Raw genomic sequence first — 13,788 nt, forward strand, 5'->3', positions numbered from 1 at the left:
ATACATTATTGCTACAAAAAATATATTATTTATACTTATATTATTCCCTAAACAAATCTCCTTACACGTCCTCGTCAATGGAGGTCACTTGGATTAGACAGTTAGACTCTGTTTGTTTCACACAAAATTGATAGTCAATACAAAATATCTTCTTAGGGCAACAACTCTTTGGAAAATAATAAGGGTCTGTTCGATTTGTTTTCTATTATCGTATGTATTTTATTTTCATTTTATATTTTCAGAAAACGTCTTTTTTTGGTTTCTTGTTTTCAAGTGATTTTATTTTTTTCTGTGGTCCAAAATGACAAACCAACCCTTGTGTGTCCTCTTAAAATTGATAAAATTCTCCACCAATACCTTGTTTGAAGCCGCTACCTAGTTTTACCCAATATGTTCCAACTACTTGTCTTAAAAAAAAAAAAAAAGTTTTTGATACATTTAGTCTTAAATAATTATAACTACATATTTAGTAAAAGTTTTCAAATTATTTTTGTGATACATTTGATTGGGAATTGGTAACATGGCAATATATGGTAATGTATTGGTCCAATATTATCAACTCACATGGATGTGGTGCTGGTGCAATGAGAAAAATCAAAATACTGGCCTGTATAGTTAGGAGCCCAAGCAATGCCCAACATCAAATACACAAGAAAGTTCCTCTGTAAGTATGAAGCGAGCATGAAAAAGCTACTACTCAAGTACACAAAAAAAAAAAGGCCTTAAAATCAAGAAAAAAAATATACAATCAAATCAATTAAATTGGTATAAAGATTTTCACATTGATACCTCGGACTCGGAGCTCTTATCATATGTTGTCGTGAAAGTTGTCGCATTAGTTGTGGTCTGCGATGAGAATGTTGAATTTTCCATGGTGTCCGAGCCAGAAGATATGGTGTAAGATGAAATCTTAGTGCGAGGCTTAGTTTTTGGAGAGCCCCGAACTTTCAGGTCCATGAAGTCGGAAATTAAGCCTGGCTTTGTTATCTTACTAGCGTCAAGATCCATCTCACCAGTTAGCATCTTGACCACAGTCGACATGGATGGACGAAGTTTTGGAGCATCTTGAGTGCAGAGAAGTCCAATATTTAGGAATCTGCAAGCTTGTTCTGCATCATAGTCCCCATCCAATGATGTGTCTACAAGCGCAACCAGCTCCCCCTGCTCGTATAGTTCCCATGTCTGAAACAACAGAAGCCACACATCATCGACAGCTCGTAAACAACAAATTGGCTATTTGCGGGAAAACAATGACTTAGCATGCAAAACTAAATGTAAGGGTATCAAACCCAGTAGATATTAGAATGCTATGATGTGAAAGTGGTAGGTTATTTCCTCTTGAAAGCTTCTACATCAAGGCACAAGAATAATATAGTGAATTTTTGATGTCTTAAGCTCCTACACATGATAGACTGGCCAACAATGTTCTTTCAGACAAAAAGGATAACATAATCTTGGAACAAGATAATTGAGCTATTAAAAAAAATGCCTTTTAGGTTGACCAAGCATAAGTTCCAAGGGATTTTTAAATGCTTGAAAAACTGGAAAAATAAGTTCTCAAGAAGCAATCTATGAAAAAATTGAGCTTTCCCACCTAGTCTACTCTTTTGACAGTCAATTCAAGAGGAATTCTAAAATTACATTATGTATATACAATCAATAACATTTTCTGCAGAGGTCGAGCTTATGATAACAGATAAAATACAATTTGTATTGTACGTTATAATTTACTAGTTCTGTACTCTCAAGAATTTACTTTTTTTTTTTACTCTATCACATACTTGACAAGAATATTTGAGAAAATCCGGAGAAAAACATCAACAACACAAGAAAATTAATAATAATAATAATAATATAAATAGCTCACAAAAGAAAAGTAACTACCAACAATTCAACGTCATTTGCCAAGACCATTACTATTATCATTTCATATTTAAAAAACTTCAAATTCCATACCCGTTCTATGAGATAGTGCTCTCCAATCGGCAACCGTGTATTTGTGTTGCATCGCCCACTCACTATTTCTACCAGAAGAACACCAAAACTGTATATATCTGCTTTTCGCGTTAACTGTCCCCTTATTGCATACTCTGGTGCCAGATAACCTCTAGAGCAACAAATGCAGATATAAGTACATCATAATAAATGCAGTTTTAAATCCTTCTTATTTCCCTTGAAAATTATTTATATCCTTAAATTATTTTGACTTCGTCATAACCACAGTAAGACTGTTAAAACATCCACAAATCAAATACATCTGTAGATGGATAGTCTCATCAGAGCTATTAGTAACCTTATGACAAAATAATACCTTAAACCCCAATTCCAAATTTCAATAATCACCTAATGACAGTAATGATGCATGATACAACCTGGAGTCAATCACAACCCTTGATAGTAGATATTTTACCATGGTTTGAACCTACGCATTGCTTGTGATGAAGCAACTTTAACACTAACCAACATGTTTACCCTTTAAATGAATGCAGAATTAGAGCATTATGACGGAAACCTGTAACTTACATGGTTCCAGCCACGCGGGTGCTGACATGAGTCATGTTAGCCGGGATAAGCTTTGCAAGACCAAAATCTGATATTTTAGGTGTCAGGTCTTTGTCAAGGAGAATATTGCTAGCTTTGATATCTCTATGAACAATGTGAGGTCGTACTTCCTCATGAAGGAAAGCTAACCCGCGTGCAACACCAATGCATATGCTGGATCTTGCTTGCCAACTAAAGTGAAGACTATTATGACCCCCACCTACAAATAATACGGTAGTATACAGTGAGCTCCACATAAAGAAAGAATCTCCACAAAGCAATAATGCAATATATCCACCAGAATCTACAGAACAATGCCAAAAGCTTCCATTTTCAAGACGATTATTTAATTACCAATAAGAGTTTGTGCAAGGCAATTATTTTCAAGATAGTTGTAAACCAGAATCCTGTGATTGCCTTCCACACAACAGCCATAGAGCTTAACCAAATTTTCATGCTTTATTTCAGATATCACATTAATCTCTGTCAAGAATTCCCTAACACCTTGTCTTGATTCAGCCGAAAGAACTTTTATGGCAGCGATCTTTCCATCTTTAAGCCGACCCTGGCAATTCAAAATATATATTTTAGTAGCCGGACAGTGAAATACCAATAGTTTTTTGAGAATAAAGAAATGCAAATAAGTAGTTACCTTATAAACAGAACCAAAACCACCCTCTCCGATTTTATTGGCAAGAGTAAAATCATTAGTGGCAATTCTTAGTTCTTTGTAACTATAAAATTTGACATTGTGGAGTCCTGCAACTTCTGTACACAATACAAACTAATTACAATCTGCCATACATGAATTAGCCCAAAAGTAAGGGGAATCAAGAGACAAAAGATAATGTACTACAGTACTAATAGAAGTATAGTAAAGGTAAACTACTCTCGTCCACAACATTCCTGTAGTGGGCGGGGTCAGGTACAAACAGGATGTACGCAGACCTTGACTCCACATAGTATGTGGAGAGGTTGTTTCCAAGACTTTAAAACAAAAAAAACAATCGACTACAGAAATCCAATGTTTCAGTAGATTACCGTCGTCAACTTCATAGAATCTTTCTGTCGAAAATCCCAGCCTCCTACTCAATCTTGGAAAACAGGTCATAACTTTATGGTACTACCGTGACCGGGCAATCTATGCCAGCTGTCAAAAAAATGCTTGAAATATTCACTCCCAAGACACAACAAACTAGCAATGAGCAAGACAAATGTTATTTCACATATTGCAAAATACAAATAAATCAGATTCAGCATATTATAAAACTTAGCCGTAGATTGCTTCAGGTTGCAGCTAATTTCAAAGAATGTATTCAATATATGGAAACTTAGACTTCGAAATGTGAAATTTAACTCCCAAGAAACTCTTAAGCAAGAAGCATAGCTACTGCCTTCTTATGTGTTAGTTTTAACAAGTGACGAGCACCCAAAAACTTACGCAATTGGGAAAGATCGCCTTTTCAGGATTAGTCTTAGGAGTCCATATATAGACACCAGCATACTCTCATTATTAAAAGAACAAATTATTAAAATAACCAAGTTCTGCTCACAAGCTTTATGTAAATACCTTGTAAATTCAACCAATATTAGTTCCTATCACAAACTCTTCTCAGTCTACCAAAGTCAATTCAACCTCTCCTTCTTACAACTTCTCAACCCAAAAGACCGGCCAGCTCAATTAGTCACAGTTTAGCTTTCAATACCTTGTAAAACTATACCCTTTTAACTTAACAAAATCTAAATTAAACCCTAAATACAACATGTTAATCTAACAAATTCAGCACATGAGAAACCCCTGTAACAGACCGAATTACATACAGATCAATACATCAATCGCAGAATCTATCAAGTCAAAAACCCAAAAAGAAGCCACCACGAAGATATAAGAAGTAACAATACAAGAGGGATAAAAGCACAACAAAAGGAACTAAAACAAACCCAGATGATTAAAAAAGAAAAACAAACCAACCCAGATGAGAAACGTACCTCAAAAAGTACGGAGAGAGAGAGAGAGAGCGAAGGATGCGCAGATGGAGAGAGATTAGACTGCGCGGGATAAGAGACAGAGATGAGAAGGTGATTTTTAAATGGGGTTGTTGGCCAAGTCCAACAAAGAGAGCGCACGTTTTGGTTGAAATTAAAATCCTTTTTTATGCGCAGCCCGAACATAGGACTATAGGTGAGAGAAGACTTGACTCGGAAGCGCCACAGCAGGTGTGGTGTTCCCACTATGGCGAGTAACGGCGTAAGTGTCAACGACTGTTCCATCATGATTGCTGTAATGTAAAAAATGGAAGCAACGAGAGAGGAGAGGAATTATGAAAAAGTAATTTAGGAGAGGAATTCGTGTAAGAGCTATTTTATTAATGGCAAGTAAAGATATTAAAGATAAAGAACAAAGCTATTTAGATTTAGTCAAATGGAATAGTAAAAGAAAAACTTAAAATATTAACTTTATTTATTTTGTACAAAAACTATTAATCAAACTTGACAACGACTTATTACATTGTCAATGTAATTAATTACATTATCCACATTAACACCGTAATAAGGAACTATCTCCACTTGAGTCAAATTATTTCAATAGGGGATTCTCTTATTACATTGTTTAGTTGTAATAGTGTGACTAATCATCATTCTCCAATTTGTACCTTACACTAAGACACTTTTTCCATTTTAGACAACACAAATACACAATCAAACATGCAGTGACTTATTACACTTTCAATGTAATTATTTACACTATCAATTAGGACGGCGTAATAAGAAATTGTCTTCATTTGAGCTAAAGTATCCCAACAGCAGGACATCAAACAAGTAGTGAACCTCTGCATCTTCTAATTTCTTTGTTGATAGAATACCCAAAAAATGTGGCGTCGTCTTCCTCACTAATCACCAACACATAACCCTAAACAAACCTTAAAGAAATCGTTGCTCCATTTTTGTTCGCGGATGTTGCAGATGAGAGAAGAAAGAGATGGACGAGAGAGTAGAAAGAGAGATTAAAACCTTGATGAGAGATGCAGCAAACAACCATTTTGTTATTTTGATTTTTTTAATTCACTTTAGGTGGTATGCTGAGTTTGACAACCACCTAAATTATTATGTAACTTTATGGATGACAAATTTAGGAACATATCTCATTTTCGTATTTGTTAACACCCTTAAAGTTGTCAATTGGAGGTCATCGAAAAATAGTCGTTATCCTAATATAATTATTAGTTTTGATTTGCCCAAATATTAGGTTTGTAACATAATACCTTTTAATATTACCATTTCCAACAATTACCATTTACCACATAAATTTGAGGGATTTGAAAACCTAATATTTGTTTCTAGGGTACATTTATTGATTGTGCATGAATTAATTGTCTTTTAAGTTGCCATATTAGGCTTATGTGATTACTTTCCCTTACCAGACAAAAGTAGCACATATTTCTTCCATGGTAGAACACACTTGGAGGCATGTTGTCTTTCCAACCGACAATGTTCCATGCGTAAATGTACTCTCAAATAAATGTGCTAAGTAGGAGGCCCAGATTAATTGTGACATGAGAGCTTCTTCAAGCTTTTAGGGCTTCATCTGAAGGTTTAGCTCCCTACTACATTTTCAGTTTCTGTATCGAAAGAAAGCTGAGGGTTTCTCTTCAACGCCCATTACTTTTAGTTTTTTTTTTTCCCAATTTTTATTTACTCCTGGTCAAAGACACTAATGTCAGAAAAAAAGAAGGGAACTGTGATATTATTATTCAATTTCTGAATTATTCCTTTTCGGAAACTTTCATGTGAAGCAATTTTGGTTGAATCATCGAACGCACTCTCTCTCTCTGTTTGTGCTTTTTTATCTGAACTGTTGGAGCTGTGTGGTGTTTCATTTGATACCCGTGAAATCGGTGTGGGGCTTTTTCGTAATTTTTGGCCGATTCGAAGCTCGCAGTAATGGATTCCATCGATTATTTGACATCCCGTTTTGCGGAATACGGAGGGTCACTGGTACACATCTATGTCTATGGATAGCGGTGTTGTGTGATTTGGATCGAGGGTACTTTTGTAGGCTACACTTTGATCTTCTTTAGTAGCGATGGAGGATATTGGGTTAGTCGAGCAAGGTTGGAAATGGCTTCAAACGCAGAAACATTTATGGTTGTGCACGGAAACTGCGGCGGGGACCTTGAGGGAAAAAGTTGGAGTCTTTATAGAGCGCCATTGGCCAAAGGTGTGCAGTTGGTGCGCTAGATTTTGGCAATTAGTGTGCTTTGTGCTGATTTATTGGAAGGACTGTGTTGTGAGGGGTTTTCAGTCTGTTACCCAACTGGGTTCAGCTGCCTTGTTGGTTATAATGTGGAGTTATTTTCTTAGCCTCACTTCGATGTCTTGCTTACTCTACGTGCTTCCGAGTATGGTATGTGTGTTAACGCTATTTCCATAATCTTTTATGTGCCAGATTTTGGTTTAATGATGGTTGTCATTGTACTGTGGCGTATTTGAGTCGTGCTAAACCATCAATTAGAACTTGTTCGTGATTTATAATTTTCCAATCAAAATTCATTCAAACGTTGTATGTTGTTGGTTTTGTAGTGAGAGAACTTGGGTTGGAGTAGTACAACTGGGCATTTTATTTCTCTTTAGCATAAAAGATTTGAATTTCAACGGCACCAAAGGGGTGCCATCTGAATATCTTTCACATTGCCTTGAAAGTCCGTTCGAAAAAAGGACATGTTAGAGGGAACAACGGCCAACTTGAGTTATCTTGATGAATATGACTATGCTTTTTATGTTGGCACTTTTAATTCATTGAATAACGGCTTGTATGAAAGAAAATCAGAATAACATGCTAACATTTTGGAGTCCAAATATTTAGGGTGCTGCTGGTGTTGCTGTTCGGTATTTGGGTTACACTTCTGGAATCTTCATTGTGGGGCTCTTTGCTATTTTGATAATATGGATGTATGCTAACTTTTGGATAATGGGAACATTGTTCATAGTTGGAGGTAAGTTTCAGACTTTCAGTTCTTTATTTTTTGCCTTTGGACTTTAATGTGATTACTGTTTTCTGCTGTGTTTTTAGCTAGTAAACTAAGTTAATAATGATATTTTTTAAGATTCGATGAGATGATAGATACTTTGGTCAGCAATATTGATACAGGATCCTGTATGACTCTGAAAAATGAAGGGCGAACCTTGGCCTAGTGATAAAATTGCTTCACCAAAACACTTGGTTCTCACATGTTTAAACAGCCGAAATAGCCTCTCTGTAATGTGTGGGTAGGACAGAGGACATCTTGCCTCTTGGACCCATCCTCCAGTGTTTAAGCCTTGTGCTCATGGTGTTGTTTCCTTTCTTTATGACTGCATAAAATGGTTGATCTATTTTTTGCATAAGGTTAGCTATCCAAAAATGATAGGACTATATATACGTTTCTTGAAGATTTTTCGCAAATACATGTTAGGTAGTAAGAACTTCAGCTAAATTGTGAAGGGCATCTTCATCTCTCAATTTGAAGAAGTTTGACTTCTTTTGTACTGTATGGTGTGGTTATTTTCTGCTAATTTATCAGCATGAGGTTTAAAAGTTGTTTCTCAAATTCAAGCTTATTGATGAAAATTCCCTTTGTCTCTACGTACACTTCTGCAATTTCATAGATTTGGGAAAAAATTTAGTTTTTTGTGTCGTTATGCAGGCTATGTATTCTCACTTAACCACGCACGGTTGGTGGTCCTTATGGCTACTATATACACAATTTATTTGGTCAAAATTCGAGCTGGATGGCTAGGAGTTTTTATTGCAATTAATCTTGCGTTTTTCTCAAGCGACGTATTAAACCTTTTGCTGGAATGGTGCGACAAAATGAGGGAAGCCACCCACTTAGATGAGCATAAAGAATCAAAAACAGCTATGGAAGATGACTTCTCCGCAGAGTGTGAATACACTATTCCTACTAATGAACCTGAGAAGCAGCACACTTGCAACGCCTCTAGTAAACCAGCTGGGAGTTCCTGTGTTATCAAGAAGCAGAAAGAGTTGCCTGCTACAATTGCAGTCAAAGAAACAAATTCGCTTGATGAGATGAAAAGAATATTAAATAGCAAAGATCACTATGAAGCACTGGGTTATACTCATCATAAAAGAGTTGATGCTTCAGTTTTGAAAAAGGAATATCATAAGAAGGCATGTAAATTCTTTTTCTTTCCATTTCTGCTGTCGTTACTAACTGTAAACCATAGTTGTCTGAGCAGAATTTATTTCTTGGTGGGTTGTTCAGTTTTGATATCGCCCTTTGTATATGGGATATCTTTTTTGAGTTGAGTCTCTTGTATTCTTGGACACGAATCGGAGCTCTCTCTCTCCCCAAGCTTTTCTTTGAATTCCTTTCATTCTTTTTCCAATGAAGCTATACTCTGCTTTTCTGTCTCTGCCTTTGTTTGGTTTTTCCATTCCTTGTATTTCTTGTTTCCACATGTGGTAGGATGTTGTGGTGGCAAGGTTGAAAGTTCATATTTGATAATCGTGTGAACTAGCATCTGATCTGCTGTGAGATGGAATAATGCCGTACTAAATGTTGTCTTATTTTCTTGACATCAGCTTCTTTAAATGCTTTGTGTTCAGGCCATGCTCGTGCATCCAGATAAAAATATGGGAATTTCGTTGGCTAGTGAATCATTTAAGAAACTTCAGTGTGCTTATGAGGTAAGCATATATGTTTCCATCTCTTTCTACCTCTCCTATGTTTCATGTATGTAATTAGTTGCATGTGTGTCATTTTGTGGTCCTCTTTCTTGCTCATGATTGTTTAATGCTTCTAGGTTCTTTCTGATTCAACAAAGAAGAGTGAATACGATGAACAATTAAAAAAAGATGAATTCAGCACTAGGAATGTCTGTCAGCAGTCATATCGTACCTCTCATCAGGTAATCTAATTATTGGTTACTTATTGTTTAACTTTTCCAGAATTATTGTAAATCTTGCGTTGTTTGTCATATGGTTTGCGGGAGTTTATGACAATTATAGGCAACAGGAAAAGGTAAATATAGATGAGCTGTCCTTTGTTTTCTGGTTCTTTAATCAGCTGCGGCTGATGTAATATCAGCTACTCATATTGAGTTTATAATTCAATCCTTATCATGCTACCAATCTCACACATGCCTCACCATCCATCTGGAGTGATACAAGACAGAATGAAAGCAAAGGGAAGGGGGTTTGAAGCCCTGTCCTTCCTAACCTTTTCGTATTCCACTATTCCTTCTCGAGCTTCTATACAGGTGAAGTACACCTTGCTAATGTGCCTTGGATGGAGTGCTTATGCGTTCATGCACTATAGAAACCATTTCATTTGCCAATAAAAGAAAATTCATGGATAAATTACCAAGTAACCGGCAAGCATCTTGGTTTCTGACTTTTTATCATTTATGAAAATTTTAACCGGGTTACTGGGTATATTCCCAACCAAACATGGTGACCCGATAACCCGGAATATTTTAACCGGGATTATTGGGCGGGCCTTCGTTCTGTTATAGTATGTTGGCAAAGCCTCATTGCTGAAATAAAATTTTTTGTGTCCGTTACTGAAGCTGAGTGGTTGTGTAGATAATGAAAATGTGTAACCACACTTCTTACGAACAGGATGGTCAGGATTATTTGTCTGAAGAATCTAGGCGTATACAGTGCACGAAATGTGGCAATTCACATATTTGGGTGTGCACGAATAGGAGTAAGGCAAAAGCAAGGTGGTGTCAGGTCAGCATACTTTTGCCTCTGCTAGATTATACTCTTTCTCCCTGCATATGCACATGTGCCTTGCAGTAAGCTTTTAATATGAGACTTATTTTGGCTTTTCAGGATTGCTGTCAATATCATCAAGCCAAGGATGGAGATGGGTGGGTTGAATACAAAGGCTCATTGGTGTTTGATAGGCCTCAGAAGGTAAAGTTCCTTATATATCTTGTTTGAATATCTTCTTCTTTTTGTGAAGTCTGTTCCTGAAAAAAAAAAGGTTAAAGGGTTTTTGTACTTTAGTTCAACTGAATTTCAGTTCCTCTTATGTTGAATCGTTATCAAGTTATTATGCAAAATATCATCTGAATTCATCATGTTGTTACGGATTCTCTGTTATCTGTTGTGTTTACCATTTTGATTATGGGTTTCAGATGGAAATACCACGTGCCTTTGTTTGTGCTGAGAGCAAAATCTTTGATGTTTCAGAATGGGCCATTTGTCAGGTCAGTTCATTTCCTCCCTATTTTTCCTAGGCTCATTGTGTGGTTAACTTTAGAAAAGTTCAAAAGGCTCTTGTATGGGATATCTGAATTTGGTTCTTTGGCCTTGTTTCGGTGTTACATTGTTGATGTTTGCGTGTTTTGCTGAATGCTCAAGCAAAAAGAACTTTACTGTCTATTTGCATATTTAGTTGCCAAAACATCTTACAACTAGTAAACTCATTGGTTTGCAGGGAATGGCATGTAGGCCAAACGCTCATCGACCCAGTTTCCACGTCAACATGGTCGGTTTGGGGAAAACGCAGCAAACTAACTCATCCAGATTTCCATGGGATTTGGATGCTGAAATGATGGATGAGGATGAGGAAAAGTTTGAGTTGTGGCTTCAACAAGCTTTGGCCTCTGGCCTCTTTTGTGAGTCCTCCAAACGAAGAAAGAGCTGGAGTCCATTCAAGTTGCCCCAGAAAGGGAAAAAGCAGTGGCGAAGGACATCAACCTGAACTTGAGGGGAGTAAAAGTTTTGTTCCCCTACTCTGGTGAGTAAAATGAAAATTGTTTTTTCTCACTGGAAATTGCACTTGATGGGCTGTGCTATCGCCTATCGGTATACTGCGATAATAATCTTCAGATCTATTCCATCTGATGAATGTGTCCTAACATTGAGGAAGGAACAACCGGTAAAATTTGGATGAATTGTTGGGCAAAGACTGGTGTTTGATCGAAGGACCATGTCATTTTGAAGCACAAGTTTGGGAAGCAAATGTGTTTGGCTTGTCCAAATGATCTAGCTGATAGAGGAAAGGAGAAGGGGTGGGTTAGGAGGAAAAAGTGAGAGAAAAAGAAGGCTCTTGTATTGTACATAATTCTGTCTTCTATTCAGTCACTATTAGATATTTTGTACTAGTAAACAGACGTAGAAAATCAGTTTTTTTTTTTTTTTTTTCTCTCTAGGAATGATACAATTTGGAAACTATATTCTTATTAATTTCTCTGATAGATTCATTTAGGCTCTCTTTGTTTCAAGAAAAATCTAGTTATTTAAGTTCCTGAGAAATTATGTGGGAAAATAATTAAGTTTTTCATCATGAAAACTAAAAGAATGCAAGTCTACTTTCTAATGTCGTTGAAAACACCGGAATTCGTGATCTGTAGCAAAAGTTCTGGGCAACCGAATTGTGGCATGTCTTGTTTTGAGTTCATATTAAATCCATTGTAAGTGTTAAAAGTATAAAATAAATCAAAATAATAGAAAAACATCCAAATAAATAATTTTGTATAATAGAAAATCAATCTCAGGCCCCCCATTAATTCACTCCACGTGGCAAGAATACAATGCCAGTAATATCCTATCCAAATCTCATCCACAAAAACTACAATATATCCATGGATAAGAACTATTTGATATGTCAGTAACCAGTGCACAAAAAGAAAGTAGAAGAGGAGAAGAAGAAACACAAAGAGAATTATTGCAGTAATGGCATCCTCAACTGTCATGGCTTCACTTAGTCTCAGGCCATCTCCTTTCACTGTGGAGAAATCAGCAGCAGTGAAAGGCCTACCCTCTCTTGCAAGGTCTAGGGCTTCTTTCAGAGTTGTAGCCAGTGGTGGCAAGAAGATCAAGACTGATAAGCCTTATGGTACGGAATATTAATCTCCCTATACATATATACCACACATGCATATGCATCCATATATTGTGGTTTATTATAGTTCAATTTCTTAATTTTAGGAATTAATGGAGGCATGGATTTGCGTGAGGGCCTTGATGCATCTGGAAGGAAGGGTAAGGTAGGTTTTGAGTTTTTTTCTTCTTCTTCTTATTACTAATTGTAATTATTGTTTAAAGGTAGGTCTTGAGTATTATTCAATGTTGAATATGGGAAATAATTAATTTAATTCAGTAATTTATAGTGGATTAATTAGGTTTTGATTGGTTCAGGGAAAGGGTGTGTATCAATTTGTTGACAAATATGGAGCCAACGTTGATGGGTACAGGTATATATTTATATAAATAAATTATAGATTTAATTAATTAGAGTACATATATAGATTTTTTTTATCCAATTTGAGAAATACTAATAATCAATATTTTTTTTTATCTCTTTGTGACTTGATGTACAGTCCTATCTACAACACTGATGACTGGTCTCCAAGTGGTGATGTTTATGTTGGTGGTAAGCAACTTTGACTTTGAACATTTTAGATAACTTAATTAATTTTTGAATTCAATAGATAAGTTACGAGAATATCGTTTAAGATGGCATGTACATGTTTAACGTAGAGATAGCGATGCGGCTGGTGATGAGGAAATGAGAGAATTTGTATAAGGGAAAGTAAGAGGCGACGAGGAAGTGCTAAAAAGACATGACTTAAAGTAATAAAATATGATGTGAATTTAATAGCAGTTGATGAATATATGATTCATGATAGAAATGAATAGAGAAAACAAATACTCGTGGTAGATTCCCGGTGATGTTCTCATAAATTCATGTAGCCAACTACAAATTTTTTTTGGATAAAGATTGGGTTGATGATGATGATGATGACGACGACGACTTAATTAATTTAGTTTTGGAAGGCAATTGATTTGTATATGAATGAATGTGGTGCAGGAACTACTGGTTTAGCAATATGGGCGGTGACACTAGCTGGGCTACTTGCAGGGGGTGCACTTCTTGTTTACAACACCAGTGCTCTGGCTCAATAGAGCTATATATATATATATATATATATATATATATATATATATATGTAGCTACTCTTATTTTGTATTATATGTCATGTCGCAAGTAACTGTGTAGAACAAGCATTCCAAAAATACTGTGTAATATTTTGTTCACTCTCTCAATCTTGTTTCTCTCTCTCTAAATATATATCTATGTCGAATCGATAGCATCATTGATTATTAGACCACCCAAGAAAACAAAGTGATATTATCCCAACAGCTTAATGCTCAAGTTAGATCAATAAGCAATAAAACTATTGAGATTGTTTAGTGTTTGAAACTCTATCGTTGGCTAATAGTGAATA

General features: G+C 36.0%; 3 protein-coding genes across 4 annotated transcripts; 2 read left to right on the top strand and 1 right to left on the bottom strand.

The window, feature by feature from the left end:
* Window positions 1-585: 585 nt before the first annotated feature.
* On the bottom strand, window positions 586-4,686 carry LOC119989302 (cold-responsive protein kinase 1). Of its 2 annotated transcripts, none has more exons than XM_038834739.1 (7): window positions 4,531-4,686; window positions 3,583-3,691; window positions 3,194-3,309; window positions 3,046-3,106; window positions 2,524-2,761; window positions 1,957-2,107; window positions 586-1,182 (listed from the first exon to the last, which is right to left on the bottom strand). In XM_038834739.1, the coding sequence occupies exons 2-7, from the start codon at window positions 3,650-3,652 to the stop codon at window positions 778-780; spliced, it is 1,041 nt and encodes a 346-aa protein (XP_038690667.1). In that variant the 5' UTR covers window positions 3,653-3,691; window positions 4,531-4,686; the 3' UTR covers window positions 586-777. The 2 variants fall into 2 exon arrangements, with proteins under 2 accessions (XP_038690667.1, XP_038690666.1); XM_038834738.1 differs by having other exon boundaries at window positions 2,896-3,106.
* A 1,939-nt stretch (window positions 4,687-6,625) lies between these two features.
* Window positions 6,626-11,736, top strand: LOC119989300. The gene is made up of 9 exons (XM_038834736.1): window positions 6,626-6,946; window positions 7,406-7,535; window positions 8,226-8,713; window positions 9,152-9,232; window positions 9,349-9,453; window positions 10,166-10,279; window positions 10,382-10,465; window positions 10,690-10,761; window positions 10,992-11,736. The coding sequence occupies exons 1-9, from the start codon at window positions 6,626-6,628 to the stop codon at window positions 11,256-11,258; spliced, it is 1,662 nt and encodes a 553-aa protein (XP_038690664.1). The 3' UTR covers window positions 11,259-11,736.
* A 419-nt stretch (window positions 11,737-12,155) lies between these two features.
* On the top strand, window positions 12,156-13,629 carry LOC119989304 (photosystem II 10 kDa polypeptide, chloroplastic). The gene is made up of 5 exons (XM_038834743.1): window positions 12,156-12,395; window positions 12,488-12,546; window positions 12,698-12,753; window positions 12,880-12,932; window positions 13,371-13,629. The coding sequence occupies exons 1-5, from the start codon at window positions 12,233-12,235 to the stop codon at window positions 13,463-13,465; spliced, it is 426 nt and encodes a 141-aa protein (XP_038690671.1). The 5' UTR covers window positions 12,156-12,232; the 3' UTR covers window positions 13,466-13,629.
* The last annotated feature ends 159 nt before the right edge of the window (window positions 13,630-13,788 follow it).

This window comes from Tripterygium wilfordii, chromosome 21, assembly GCF_013401445.1.
Source record: "Tripterygium wilfordii isolate XIE 37 chromosome 21, ASM1340144v1, whole genome shotgun sequence".
NCBI lineage: Eukaryota > Viridiplantae > Streptophyta > Magnoliopsida > Celastrales > Celastraceae > Tripterygium > Tripterygium wilfordii.

What these genes read in the sequence shown, in the direction of transcription:
- LOC119989304 (XM_038834743.1), top strand. Translation starts at nt 12,233, where the DNA reads ATGGCATCCTCAACTGTCATGGCTTCACTTAGTCTCAGGCCATCTCCT. An exon ending in CAAGACTGATAAGCCTTATG is followed by an intron (nt 12,396 to 12,487) that starts GTACGGAATATT and finishes TCTTAATTTTAG; the next exon opens with GAATTAATGGAGGCATGGAT. An exon ending in TGGTGATGTTTATGTTGGTG is followed by an intron (nt 12,933 to 13,370) that starts GTAAGCAACTTT and finishes AATGTGGTGCAG; the next exon opens with GAACTACTGGTTTAGCAATA.
- LOC119989300 (XM_038834736.1), top strand. Translation starts at nt 6,626, where the DNA reads ATGGAGGATATTGGGTTAGTCGAGCAAGGTTGGAAATGGCTTCAAACG. An exon ending in TCTACGTGCTTCCGAGTATG is followed by an intron (nt 6,947 to 7,405) that starts GTATGTGTGTTA and finishes CCAAATATTTAG; the next exon opens with GGTGCTGCTGGTGTTGCTGT. An exon ending in AACTTCAGTGTGCTTATGAG is followed by an intron (nt 9,233 to 9,348) that starts GTAAGCATATAT and finishes TAATGCTTCTAG; the next exon opens with GTTCTTTCTGATTCAACAAA.
- LOC119989302 (XM_038834738.1), bottom strand. Translation starts at nt 3,652, where the DNA reads ATGACCTGTTTTCCAAGATTGAGTAGGAGGCTGGGATTTTCGACAGAA. An exon ending in ACCCGCGTGGCTGGAACCAT is followed by an intron (nt 2,108 to 2,523) that starts GTAAGTTACAGG and finishes TTGTTGCTCTAG; the next exon opens with AGGTTATCTGGCACCAGAGT. An exon ending in AGCACTATCTCATAGAACGG is followed by an intron (nt 1,183 to 1,956) that starts GTATGGAATTTG and finishes CTGTTGTTTCAG; the next exon opens with ACATGGGAACTATACGAGCA.